At 39.6% G+C, this 13,795-nt stretch overlaps 1 protein-coding gene across 1 annotated transcript; it reads right to left on the bottom strand.

Moving 5' to 3' along the window:
• Positions 1 to 3,178: 3,178 nt before the first annotated feature.
• OTOL1 (otolin 1) lies at positions 3,179 to 13,288 on the bottom strand. Its single transcript, XM_008059257.1, has 4 exons — positions 12,925 to 13,288; positions 7,877 to 7,966; positions 5,012 to 5,083; positions 3,179 to 4,077 (listed from the first exon to the last, which is right to left on the bottom strand). Exons 1-4 carry the CDS (start codon positions 13,286 to 13,288, stop codon positions 3,179 to 3,181), a joined length of 1,425 nt encoding a protein of 474 aa, XP_008057448.1.
• Between the last annotated feature and the right edge of the window lie 507 nt (positions 13,289 to 13,795).

The raw sequence follows: 13,795 nt of genomic DNA, 5'->3' as shown, positions 1-13,795 counted from the left end.
GCACATTAATAGGACACCAAGACCTGCACAATTATAATTCAGTCATCTTTGATATTTTGTTTATTGTCAGTCATTAAAAAAGCCTCATTATTTTCAACAAAAAGGTGTACATTTCAAAGTAGAAGGATAGAAGATGTTTTAAATAAGCTTTGTTGGCTTGATTTATAAGTTTTAAATATTTCGACATATGATGTGTTTCGTCTTGGATGGAATGTATGTTGAGGGAACCCTGGTAGGAGGTTATTGCAATAATTCAGGCAATACATGGTAGGGGCTTGACATGGGTTGTGGCAGGGAAGATATGCCAAGTAGTCAGACTCTGTATACATTCTGAAGGAAGTGCCAGAAAGATTGTCTGACACATTGAGTCTAAGCGTGAAAGAGGAAAATCAAACATCACAAGGTTTTTGCCTGAACAACTGGGTAGAAATTGTCATTATGTGAGTCAAGGAAAGGTGTGGGTGGAGCAGCAATTTTGGAAGTTTGATCTTGTCCTGATAAGCTTGAGATTTCTGTAAAATTCTCTGCAGTTTAACCCTCGGTGCTGTACGTTTATTTGGTAGTCATTAGGATAGAGGCAGGGTAGGAGTTATATTCAAATCCTTGATATGAAAGAAATTCATTCTTGGTTTTTCTCCTTTTGACAATATGGGAGACATGATGTAGCTGAAAGAAGGGAACACTTGCTGCTCTCAAAGTAGAAAGTGGCACAAAGAACATAGAACCTCCTTCCCAAAGCCACTCCCAGCCAACAGCTTCCTTGGTTTGGATGTCCTAGAAAAAGCTCATAATCAACACTAGTCTCAAATCCTAACCCTGAGCTCTTAACTACAGACTTTATCTCAAATGTCTAACAGAAACACAAATCTAAGAGGCTCTCAGATATCATAAATCTTACACATGTATTGTTGCACCCTTCCTGGTTCTCCGGCTGGCTCCCTTTTTCATCAAATTCGGTGATGTGGTTTTTTTATTCTATCTTCCTAGGCTAGTTGGCTTTCAGCTTCTCCAGATTACTCCAACCCAGTGACGGGTTATAAATAATAATGATGATGATGCAAACAAGAGGCAAAATTCTAAGTTCCTGAATTTCATCACTATCCAATCTTCAAGTTGGAAAAAAAAGAAAATTCTAAGTATCACTTCTTAAATCACTTGCAAATTATCTTGCTCTCCCTCTGACAGATATAAGCACAGTCACCACTAAAGCAATATTACAATCTAAACAGTGAAGAACTGCTAAAGAAAGGGAGAAATGTCAGGAGTGAACTTTACCCCAGTTGGATCCTTAAGTGAAAAATGAATGGAACATTTCCAAAATTGGTATCCTACAGAATGCTGTTCCACAGGGTGCTACTTGATGAGTCCTATACTCAGCATAAGATCATGTTCTTGAATCTTTGGGGAACATTCAGTTATTCTCAGCACAATAATTTGATGACTTATCAAATTATCTTTGCCATGAGCAAGCAATATCTCTATCAAATTTCTTCTTTTTACATTTCACTCAACACACAAATCTAAATAATACATGTTTTATAGACAAACTCTTGGGATCATTGGATAAACCCAAATTAAACAAATTTATTTTCTGTGAGAACACCAGAGACTACACTAAGATGCTTTATAAATCTTCCAGAGGGAGATATAGACTATAGCCCTTCCCATATTTATTTGACACAGAACCCATTCTTTTTCCAGTAATTCATAATAAGAGCTTCTAGAAGTGGCATTCCTCTGAACAAGATTTGGGAAACACTGTTCATAGATAGATAAATAGATAGATAGATAGATAGATAGATAGATAGATAGATAGATAGATAGATAGATAAATAGATCTCAAAAGTAAATGATGTTTGTCAAAGTTGGCACAGCAAGATCAAAAAGTTCTCAGTCACCCACTCCCTGGACTGATGCATCAAGATTTGTAAATCTGCATAACTATACCTTCATTAAATCAAATTCAGTTTGGAGTCAATAAATTTGCTTTTTAAAAAATGAAACCACTGAATTATCAAATATTCACAATTATTAGACATTCACATTGCAAATGAATTCCCAAATCTCCACCTGCTCCAGCAATGTTATCTCTGAATAATTGGAATTAAATATTATAGAGATGATGATCACGATGCCAAATAATTTTCCTAATTAAATGTTCTACCATAAAGAAAAGCCAAAATTTAGATCAATAATGATTTAATTTTATTCTTGAATCTTTTGAGGACATTCAGTTCTTCTAAGCACAATAATTTGGTGAATTATTGAATGATCTTTACCATGAGTGAGCAGTATCTTTTTTTTTTTTTTTTTTTTTTTGAGTTGGAGTTTCACTCTGTCACCCAGACTGGAGTGCAGTGGCTGCTCCCAGCCACTGCAGCCTCGACCTGCTGGGCTCTGGCGATTCTTCGGCCTCAGCCTTCCAAGTAGCTGGAACTACAGGCGCGCGCTACCACACCCGGCTAATTTTTTTAATTTATTGTAGAGATGAGGTCTTGCCAAGTTGGCCAGGCGGGTCTTGAACCCGCGGGCTCAGGCAGAGCCGTATCTTTACGAACATTTTTTTTACATTTTACGCAACACACGAGTCTATATAATACATGTTTTATGGGTAAACTCTTACATATTAATAAATCTTAAAGACTAAATCTAGTCTTGTCACGCTGCGTAGCCCCCTTGAATTAAACGAACATGAGAATAGCTCCATTTTGTTGGAAGGAAACCTTCCCATGAGAATAAAAACTTTAAGAAAGACCTTCTGTCTTACTATGTCAGCTGCTAGCTTCAAATTCACACTGAAATAAGCAACACTTACATGATACACAGAAGATATTTCATAAGAATATATTTATTCATTATACATCTTATTCATATTTTTGTATACAAATGTCATTAATTATTTAAAAAAATGAGTAATGCCATTATAATGCTGAACTAAAAAGGTTAGCTACGAAGTTAACAGGCACATGATTTCAAATATATATACATATTTTTTCAAGGAGATGCCTTAAAATAATGGTAATTGACTCTAGGTGACATCATTTTTTATGTTTTCTGTATTATTTATATTATGAAAAACATGGAAGTTGTTTCGTTGTTTTTTTTTTAAATGGAACTACTACTCTATGCTAACTGACGTACTATCCTCAACTCAGACCACAGTTTTGGAGACACACATTTATGGTGAAACTCCCGGAATTTCCTCCGGGTACAAAAGGAACCCAGTGAAAACACTGTCGTCCTCAGCGCTGGCATACACGCCGTTCCAGTCTTTGGACACTTCGAGCCAGACTTGGTCACCTGCACTTAATTTCAAGATGATGAGGAGAGAGGCCTGGTCTATTTCCTGACCATAGAGCGTTTCCCTGGACTTGAACTGCCTCTTATTCCGGGCCACCAGGCTGATCCGAGCAGGTCGGCCCTTCACTGTAACATGGTAGGAAAAGACATACGCGCCAGGAATCGTGCAGTTAAATTTCCCGGTGGCGGGACTGTAGCTCCCCTGGTCGTTGTAGAGAAGCCTGTCGAACCGGATGGGGGTGTAGGGAGGCGGGAATGGTTTGGACAAGGCAGCGCTGAACGCCGCCCTCGGGACGCCGGCCGCCTCGCCTTTGGAGCCCTTGAAGCCCCGAGAGCCCTTCTTCCCGATGGGGCCGCGGACCCCCTTGCTCCCAAGCTCCCCCTTCGGCCCGGCAGGTCCCGGGAGACCGGGAGGACCTGCCTCTCCCCTCTCTCCCTTCACTCCCGGGTCGCCTCTGGCCCCAGGCGGACCGTGGGGGCCGCGCCCGCCCTCCGCCCCAGGATCTCCTGCGCTCCCCTTCTCTCCCTTCACGCCCCCCTCGCCTTTCTGTCCTTTTCCTCCCCTTTCCCCAGAGCCTCCACAGTAGCCCTGCTCCCCCATCGCTCCCTTCTCCCCCTTGGCCCCAGGCCCTCCGCTCAAGCCTGGGGAGCCCACGGCCCCTGGGTCTCCCTTCTCGCCTTTGGTGCCGTTCCCACACGTGTCCCCCTTGGAGCCTTTTTGTCCTTTCACGCCTGCCGGGCCCGTGTTTCCTGTATCCCCCTTAGGGCCAAGTCCACCTGAAATGGGAAAATTAAAATAATGTTTAAAGACCATGAAGGCGATAAACAGTATGCTATTACCACAGAGCTCAAAAAGTGGAAATTAAACCTGCTAAAAAACTGGGACCCAGATGGCACTTTGGGAGGCTGAGGTCGGAGGACTGCTTGAGCCCAGGAGTTCAAGACCAGCCTGGACAACACAGTGAGACCTCATTTCTACAAAAAAAATAAAATAAAAAATTGCTGGATCTGGAGACACGCACCTGCAGTCCCAGCTACTCAGGAGAATGAGTAGGGAGGATCACCTGAACCCAAGGTGAAGGCTGTGGTGAGCCATGAACCATAGCCTGAGCAACAGAGTGGGACCCCAACTCAAAAAAAAAAAAAAATACTGGGACCTGGAAACCCCGTATTTGCCTCAATAGTGGCTATGCATAGAAGGATCTTAGAGTGAGCAATTTGTATCACGCCACATTTTTAGAAGGGAAAAAAGTGAATGCTTCCAACAAGCAGTAACTTATATTCACACCTTGTATGTCTAGTTCTTTTTGTTTGTTTACTTTTAAGACAATAAAGAATATTAGAATGTAGTGGTTCACTGTATTCCTTTATCCTTTGTATGTTGGCCCAACCCAAGTCTTCTCCTAAACCTCCATATTGTCCATCCATACCCAAAGTCGGGCAGGCAAACAAGCTGAAACCCAGAAAGAGTCAGGGGTGTTTATTTTCCACTGACAGCTAGTGAGAGAGGCAGAGATCAGACCTTTTTGCCTAGTCTTCAAACTTCCAGCCCAGGGTTACTACATCCAGTCAGCACATTGAATGTTTGGAAGAATAATGGTTATCTGCACGTTCAGCTTGCCTCTCTGATCATTTTAAATGCAAAGAGGAAGAGAATGAAGGGTCGTACTGCACCTGTGACTGTACACAGTAGGTGCATTTTGTGCTCTACCTTGTTCTCCAGGTTTCCCTGGATATCCTGGAACTCCACTGGGTCCTTGGTCCCCACGTTCTCCTTTAACTCCTAAAATGATACCAAGATTAGCATTTCTACCAACTCTATTGCTAATGATATGTCTAACATTCTATTCACAACCATGTCGCCTTCCAGTGTTTTCTATAACCAAGATGGCTTAAAGGTAAAATAGTGAGGAAAAAGAATGCACTGAAGGTCATTAGGAATACTTAATTCTAATTATGGTAGACCATATAATTCAGCCTGGACAACATAGTGAGAACTTGTCTCTACAAAAAAAAAAAAAAAAAAAAAATCAAGAAATTAGCCAGAAGTGGTGGTGCGCACCTATAGTCTCACCTACTCGGGAGACTAGAGGCAGAAGGATCGCTTGAGCCCAGGAGGTCAAGACTGTGATGAGCCGTGATTGTGCCACTGTACTTTTGCCTGGGTGACACAGTGAGACCCTGACTCAAAAATTAATAATAATTTTAAAAATAATTCATCTTAGCCCTCAGCAATCCTGGGGCTCTTCAAACCACTCATAAATCTCATGACCGCCTGCTTGTGTATACGTATGTGTTGTTTTTTTTCCTGTTATGAATTTGGAATGAGAGTTGAAATGTTTTCTTTATACATCCACATTGTCATGCACCACACAAGTTGAAACACAGAGTACAACATACCACAGTTGGCTAAAACTAGTCATAACAAAAATCCATTTGGGAAGAAAAATGTCCTTGACACAGAGCATCAGGAAAAATCCAATTTTCATTGTGTGTTGGAATATTTAATACACTTTTTGGAAAAATTGTAGAGCTGTGAGAATTCATGTTTAAAAAACTTGGAAGAGCTGGGTTTTCAGCTACTAGCCATATTACCGTAAAAAATATTTTTATACTAGGCCTTGAAAAAAGCCCATCCTGTTATAGTAAAGTCACATCAGATTTATTTTCACTGTAAGTGATTATAACAATAATATCTTATTCTTATTGAATATTTGCTTTGTACTAGGTGTTGTTGCAAGCTCTTACCATCCTTTAAATTTAATCCAGTATTTTTATTTGATATAATTTGTATTTGATATTAACATAGCTGCTTATTTAACATGGAGGCTCATATAACAGAGTACATTTATCAATTGGAATATGTTTAATTTACTTAAATATGTTTAATTTATTTATAGAAACTCCCCTTCAAGAAAGGTAAAGCAGAAATTTTCATTATCATTTTATCACAGAAGAAACTGAAGTATGAAAATAATTTAGAGATTTATACAGAGTCTAGCATAACTACATATAAAATTGGTTGACATCAATTTGCCAACTATATTATTGGCAATATAACTAACATCTTTTGTTTTATTTGCATCGGGGAAAAAGAAATCTCAAGTCAAATAAAAAATAATGAAAATAGGCTCCCCCTAATTTCAGAAGACCAACTAGAAAATTTTACCACTGGACACTCAGCAGTTTTCTAAGGTTCTGGCTCCTTCATTACCACTCTTCATAAAATACAAAATTTGGAAATTAACCCATAGGCCATCAGGATAATACCTGGATACATCTTGAGAGAACCCAACCCTAGATGGCAGTGATGAAGAAATATTGTTCCCAGTCCTCACCAGTATTCAAACATCAACCTTCACCACACAGTCATTCCGGTTCTTCTCAAGTTCATTTAAGGACTTTAATTGCCTACACCGAATTTACTCAATCAAGTAATGATTGGCCAGAATGCAGTCAAAATGCAGTCATTCGACTCATTTAGTTTTTTTAAACTTTCAATCTTAACCAAGAATCCAAGCTAAGTCTGGAATTAAAAAGAAAGTAGAGTTGCCACTTTACAGAAACTGGCTGAATGAATTTCCACTTTTGGTCCTTTATCAAAGCATATTCTTAAGAACTTTATTTTATGATACTTCCCTGTTTTTTCTACACTTCCAGAAGTCTGGCTTCCAAAATGTATGAATCACTGGGGAGGTTCATCACTCATCTTTATTTCACAGGGTTTCCTGCTAACATAATTCAGGCACAAAAGGATTAAATGTTTCCAAGAAGGAAAATCACCTAACTGACAAGTGTGAAGTAGCTCTCTTCCTTAGCATCTTTTTTGAGTAATTACTTCACTGAATGTTCTACCAGAAATGAGTTAGGCAGTTCCTGAGCCATGTGGAGAGTGATGTATAGATGATATTAGGTCTTTTGACATGTGACACTGAGGCTAAAACATTTAACTTGATGGATAGATGGTATTGCTACAGGCTGCCGGCATTCACTGAGGAATTTCTAAATGTTCCAGTGAATCTGTAACCTTTCTTCAATACCTTTAAGCACTCACAGAATCAGGGATTTCCTGGGGCAGAAAGCCTTCTTTACTGATCCACCTTTACTGATCCATTATAGACTTTCTAAGCTGGAAAAGAACTATGAAAGTACTCATAACTACAAATCTTCTGTGATAATAAACAGGGTATAAATATCTAGTCCATTTCCCCTAATTTTCAGGTGAAGAAAAGTGAGTGACTGGTTATATGAGGGTAAGTAGGAAAAAACCCTTTCCCTGAGACCATGTTCTGTGGCTTATAGTCACTTGTCAGCCAGGTGGCTAATGAGAGGTTAAAAAATCACGTATGTGTCTGTCTGTGTGTGTTTGTGTGTGTGATGTTCCCAGGTAAGTTTTAAATTTCTCAATTGTGGCTCTTTATAAAGTTAACATTTTTATATCAAATATAACTCATAATATGCTTTACCAAGTATTCACATTTTTAAAAATTGACCCACCTTTAAGAATCTGATATTTACTTAGCAAATTGTTTTCCTTAAAAAATGATGCAGACATGAGAAGAAATGAATTACTTACCTTTCTCTCCTTTGTGGCCTTTTGGGCCTTGGGGACCAACAACTCCTGGTGACCCTGGGATCCCCATACCACCAGTCTCTCCTTTAGAACCTGGAAATGGATTTTAAACCCATCAGAATAGAAAATTTCTCTTTTGAAATGCATTGGTTCTGGCGGGGAGGCAGTCATTTTATTGAGATCAATAATTGTCAATGTCCTAATGATAAAATCTGGGTGACAATAAACTATCACTGAGTTCTAAGGGCAATATTTTTGTCTGATATGCAATTTTGTACTACCTGAAGAGATAAATTGAGCCCATTAGTCCTTGTCACTGTCCCCATGGCAGTGATCAAATGATTCAGGGAAGCAGCACTACATCAAACAATAAGAACAAAATGATCATCTGACACTTAACCTTGTATGGACCACACTTTCAGATTAGAAGGAAAAACACAATACCTAGGGCTTTGGAATTTCCCATTCATTCACTTTTTATTCATTTACAAGCTATTTCTGAAGACTTCTATGCACCAAGCACCATGCTAGGTGTTAGAAATGCAGCCATCAACATCTCAAAAGCCCCTACTCTCATAGAGCTGAGCGTATATGAAAGATAAACATCAGGAAAATAGCCACACAGATCAATAGAAATTGACACACTGCAATTAATGATATAGAGGAAAATAGGAAGGTCCTAGGGTAGGTTATGGTAAAAGGACTTAATTTATGAGATCAGAAGAGGCCTCCCCAAGAAAATGGTCTTAAGCTAACACTCAAAGAATAGCATAGGAGGTCCCAAAGCTGAAAATAAGTAGATCATTGTTTCAGGAAAACAAGAGTAGCAAGACAATGGTGCTTTTTTGTTTTGTTTTTTTCCTCTATGGTCAATGGTGTTTTTAAGAAACTGGAAGAAGAGCACTATGGATAAAGGTTGTAACCAAAGATGAAAGGAGGCAAAGAGGCAGGGAGGAGTCAGTTTATGCAGGGTTCAAACCCCGCCAGTTCTCCTTGCCCAGCCTGGCAGTCCAGATCCAGTCCTGGTCCCTTCCACAGGGGCCCTATGCCTAGGATAATCATCCTTCCTGCGGCCCCATCCCTGATCAAGCCATAGGAATTGTCTCCAACCCCTGCAATAATCCCTGATTGCAATAATGTGTGGTCAGCCTCTTAGAATGTGAACCATATAGATAAGTGCAATCAATGAAATTATGATATTTCATCTTAGTTTCATCTTAATTATTATAATAAGACTGATGGAATGGGGAAAATTATATTCAAGAGAATTCCTCTTTGAAAGTATATTGTATTTCTTTGAAAGGAAAGCTTTAATAAATGGATTGCAATAGAGGTCAAGGCTGAAGGCAGGCTCAGGTAGTTAAAGGTTAAGTGCCTCTTTCTAGAAAAGGAAGGATGTCAGGGAGGAGAGGTTTGAAGAAAGAATACACAGAGGAGACAGAAGCAAACAAGATGCCCATTACATTTCACTGTGCCATGTGTTCCCTTCTCCTTGGCCCCTAAATGCTTGATATGGTTATACTACAGAGAGATATGATTGGCACAGGGAGCTCGAGGCAGCTGCATACAAAGACACAGGGCAGGGAGGCTGTTTCGTACATCTAGGTGAGATGTGCATCTAAGTTTGATCAGTGTAAATACCATAAGGCTGAGCATAATGGGAAGATCCAGGGCTTGACAGTGTACAAATCTGGTTTGACTTCAGGTTCTGCACTCACAAGGAGTGCAACCTCTAGACCAGAGAAGTCCAGACTTTTGAATTCCCTGGGCTACACTGAGTATCCTTTTGACTTCTCTGTGCCACATTGAGTAAAGAGGAATTGTCTTGGGCTGCACACAAATTATATAATATAATTAGTGTATACACATAATAAGACTTCTTTCATTTTTTATAGTTTTATTATAAAGTATCAAGTTTATTATAAAGAAAAATGAGAACAATATATAACTAGTGGAAAATTTGACCTTGTTCTCATATAACTAATCGATCAATGTCTGGTTCAAAAATTAGCCAGGCGGGGTAGCATGCACCTGTAGTTTTGGCTACTTGGAAGGCTGAGGTAGAAGGATCGCCGAAGCTCAGCCTGTGGACGCTGGGATGGCCGTGAGTGTGCCACTTCACTCGAGCCTGGGTGACAAAATGAGACTCCAACTCCAAAAAAAAAAAAAAGAAATAATGTAAAATGCCTAGTCACTCATGAAACACAGCGAGTACTTATTATAACGGAACTAATGAGAGAAACAGTAGAAAAAAACTTAAATGGAATTTTGCCTTTGCTGGCTGTGAGATATATTGGAATACTTCAAAACATTTTCATTCAGAAACTTTATAAAGTTAGACTCATGACTTTTCAAAGCAGATAGTGCAAAATGTGATATATACCTGCAATGTGTACATGTGTGTAAGTGTACTCAAGTGACCAAGGACTGAAAAATAATGAAGAAAAATTAAAATATTGGGTTTGAATTAGTTTATTTTCCTCTTTCAAGTTTGTTCAATGTTGTCTTTATACTATATTTCTAATTGTTAAAATAGAGAAAGAAAATAGTGGTTTTGAAAACACTGATAAAGCCGGAACAAATATCCCTTTCTGAATCTCAAATGCAGGATCTTTTTGTATCAGGCTCAGAGTATTCCACAAGATAGGACCAGGTCCCTACCACAGCTGATTGTAGACATAAAAATAATTTATTGAGCACTCCATTCCAGGCACCATTGTAAGTTCTTGTATGCATTGTCTCATTCAGTTCTTCTGACGATTTCATGAAGTTAGCATCACCCCTATCCAATTTCACTATCTATGAGTGCACCTGTCCTCACTGTGCTGTGTGTTCCACAATTTTTTACCAAAAACAGCATGACCCCCATGACCCACCTTCTCTATTCATCTGAGCTCACCCTGAGTGACTTTTTTTTGTTTCCCTAGATGAAAAAAGTCCTCAAAGGGAAACATTTTGCCATTGTGCAAGAGGTGAAACAAAAAACAGAAGCACTAAAAGGCACAAAAACTGATGAGTTTAAAAACTGCTGAGCAGTGGAAAAAGCATCTCAATCAATGTACTGCATCAAACAGAAAGTACTTAGAAAGTGACTGAAGTTTAAACATGTAAGAATAAATACACAGGCCGGGCACGGTGGCTCCAGTCTGCAATCCCAGCACTTTGAGAGGGCAAGGTGAGTGGATTACCTGAGTCCACGGGTTCAAGAACAGCCTGGGCAATTTAGTGAGACCTCATCTCTACAATAAATCAAAAAATTAGCCAGGCGTGGTAACGCATGCCTGTAGTTCGGGCTACTTGGAAGGCTGAGGCAGAGAGATCATAGGAGTCCAGCAGGTAAACGCTGGGGTGGCCATGTGTGTGCCACTGCACTTCAGCCTGGACAATGGAGTGAGACTCCAACTCAAAAATAAATAAATAAATACACAAATTTTTTATAAATAAATTCCGGTTTTGGGGGGTCCCGCCTCGTATTTAGAGAAGAGGTTGAACTCTGAGAACAACCCATCTGAATTCAATATACTGTGAAACAGAAGCCCTGTTGTTAATAGACCTCACAGCCTTAGTAAACAGTTTAGCAACCTGCTGTGTCTACTTGACCATGCCCTTGGGGTTATCACCCCCAAGCAGCTTACCAGCCAGATAGGATACTAAGAGTTCTGGTAAGTATGATATTCTCAGTCCCATTAAATGTTCAGTAAGGTTTCAACTACCCTGAAATCTTGGTGCCACAGGCTAGTGTCCATCTCCTTTGGCCCTTAATCCTGCTCTGCATAAAAGCTGAACACATTCCCTAAAACGTCCCTACAGTAGGATAAAATAAGTGAAAAGCTTAATGAGGATGCATAATTGCTGATTTTATAACTTCAAATTCTTCAGGCAGGACACAACAAATATTCATATGCATTTTTTTCAGGGCATAGAGAATTTGAAACTGACATTCTGATCTTAATTTTACCTTGAATTTTCTGCAACAGGACATGCAAAAGCCAAAATGTATTAGAATAAAACTGAGAGTCTATTCATTATGTACATATTAAGGACATCTGAAATTCTAAAGCGCACAACCATGGCGTTCAATGGAGAAAACTGCAGGGCAAGGACACAGTGTTGCCTTAGAATTCTAATAAGCAAACCGAATCCTGAGCTCCATTCTCCTCCTCCTGGCATTTCATTTCTAATCCTCGCTGCAAATAGCACTTAGGAAACCCATCAGCCAGCACACATTCTTACCAGGCAGCAGAAGTTCCAGCTACCCTTTTAAAATCAACCACTAATGAAAAGATTGCACTGGTAATCAACCTGCGCTATGTGAAGGACCACAGCCCCGTGCTGGGGTTGGAAGTCTCTGAGTGAGCTCTCATCAGCGTTCCCCAAAGATCTTTCTGCGGTGATGCACACACTCTCCATCTACACTGTCCAATGCAGTAGCACTGGCTACAAGTAGCCATTGACTATGTGACATGCGGCTAGTGTGTCTGATGAACTGAAATTTTTTTTAGATTAAAAAAATATAGTTCATTTAAAAGTAAATTAGAGAGACAAAGAGGGAGAGAGAAGAGTCACCTCCTCAAGGTGGGGGAGGAGGCCAAAGCCAGGAAGCATGGTGACAGCCATGGCTCAAAGAGCACATGATCACACCAGAGTCTAGCAAGACAATGGCCGAAATTTTTATCTTACTTAATTAAAAAAAATCATTCTTTTTTTTCTGAGACAAGGATCTCACTATGTTGCCCAGGATGGTCTCAAACTACTGGGCTCAAGAAATCCTCCTGCCTCAGCCTCCCAAGTAGCTGGGTCTACAGGCTTATCTTATTAAATTTTAATATTTATTAATAACCACATTGGACAGGTTAGTAGCTAATACAATGGGCTACACAGCCCCCAGTTGCACTTGTCACGATATTATACCTAGGCCTGTCATCGTTTACAAGACAATTAGAGATCTTTGGGGCCATTCCACCCCCCAGCCACCTCTCAACCCTGAGGATGTGAAGGTGAGAAAGATGGCTTTTTGTGTTTTCAACATGGTTTCCTGTGTTTTCAAATACCTGGCTTTCCGGTCTCTCCAGGTTCTCCTTTCTGCCCTGGGACTGATGAGCAGCAGTCACAGCAATTAAAAAAGAAGTCAGCCGGGTCAAGAGTGACATTTTCAAGGGGAAAAAGAGTGGCAGTACCAAAGGCAGAATCCAGGGCCGACAGCTGGGTGGTTGGTTCTGCCATTCCGGGCCTTTCTGTGAAGGGGGTCTCCTCTTCCTCCCGAGGCGAACCACTGGACGGCTTCAGGCCCTTTGGAATCTCTTTTCCCTCAGATTTCTTCGTAAATTTGGTGTAAGGCGTGGTCTTGGCTATTGTGTTCAGACCAGCAACAGCCAAAAGAATTAAAATGGTGCAAAGGCAAGAAAACATCCACATGGTTAAGACTGGAAGGAAGATATGATAGAAAAACGTACACATATTACATGAGGTCACAATGAAAATACTAAGTGATACAAATACATGATTATATTTTTAAAATACAGATATGAACCATAAGAATGAACAGCATGCAAAATATAGAATGATATGTTTGGGGTATATTTTATATGTAAATGTGTGCTTGAATCACAATACAATATTTTATTTACTTAAAATAAGTATTATAGAGAACACTTTGATTCTCCTTTCTGGTTGTTTTTTCAGTATTACATGGTCTAAAATATTGTTCTCGATCATTCAAATTGTCTTCCCAAATAGCAAACATGATCTATAATAAATGCAACATGACTTAATAGCGCATATACCCTGTGGAAAATAAATATCTATAATTTCCTGACTGATCTCACTTAGATTTATAGGAATCAAATACTTGTATTAGAGGGAGAGAAAAAATATTGAGCTGAATAGTTTATTCCAGTAAACTCAATTACTTCAAGAAAAAAA

The sequence above is a fragment of the Carlito syrichta genome, unplaced genomic scaffold (assembly GCF_000164805.1).
Source record: "Carlito syrichta isolate Samal-C Ts95f unplaced genomic scaffold, Tarsius_syrichta-2.0.1 Scaffold303982, whole genome shotgun sequence".
NCBI lineage: Eukaryota > Metazoa > Chordata > Mammalia > Primates > Tarsiidae > Carlito > Carlito syrichta.
This window is presented reverse-complemented; position numbering and strand designations above follow the sequence as displayed.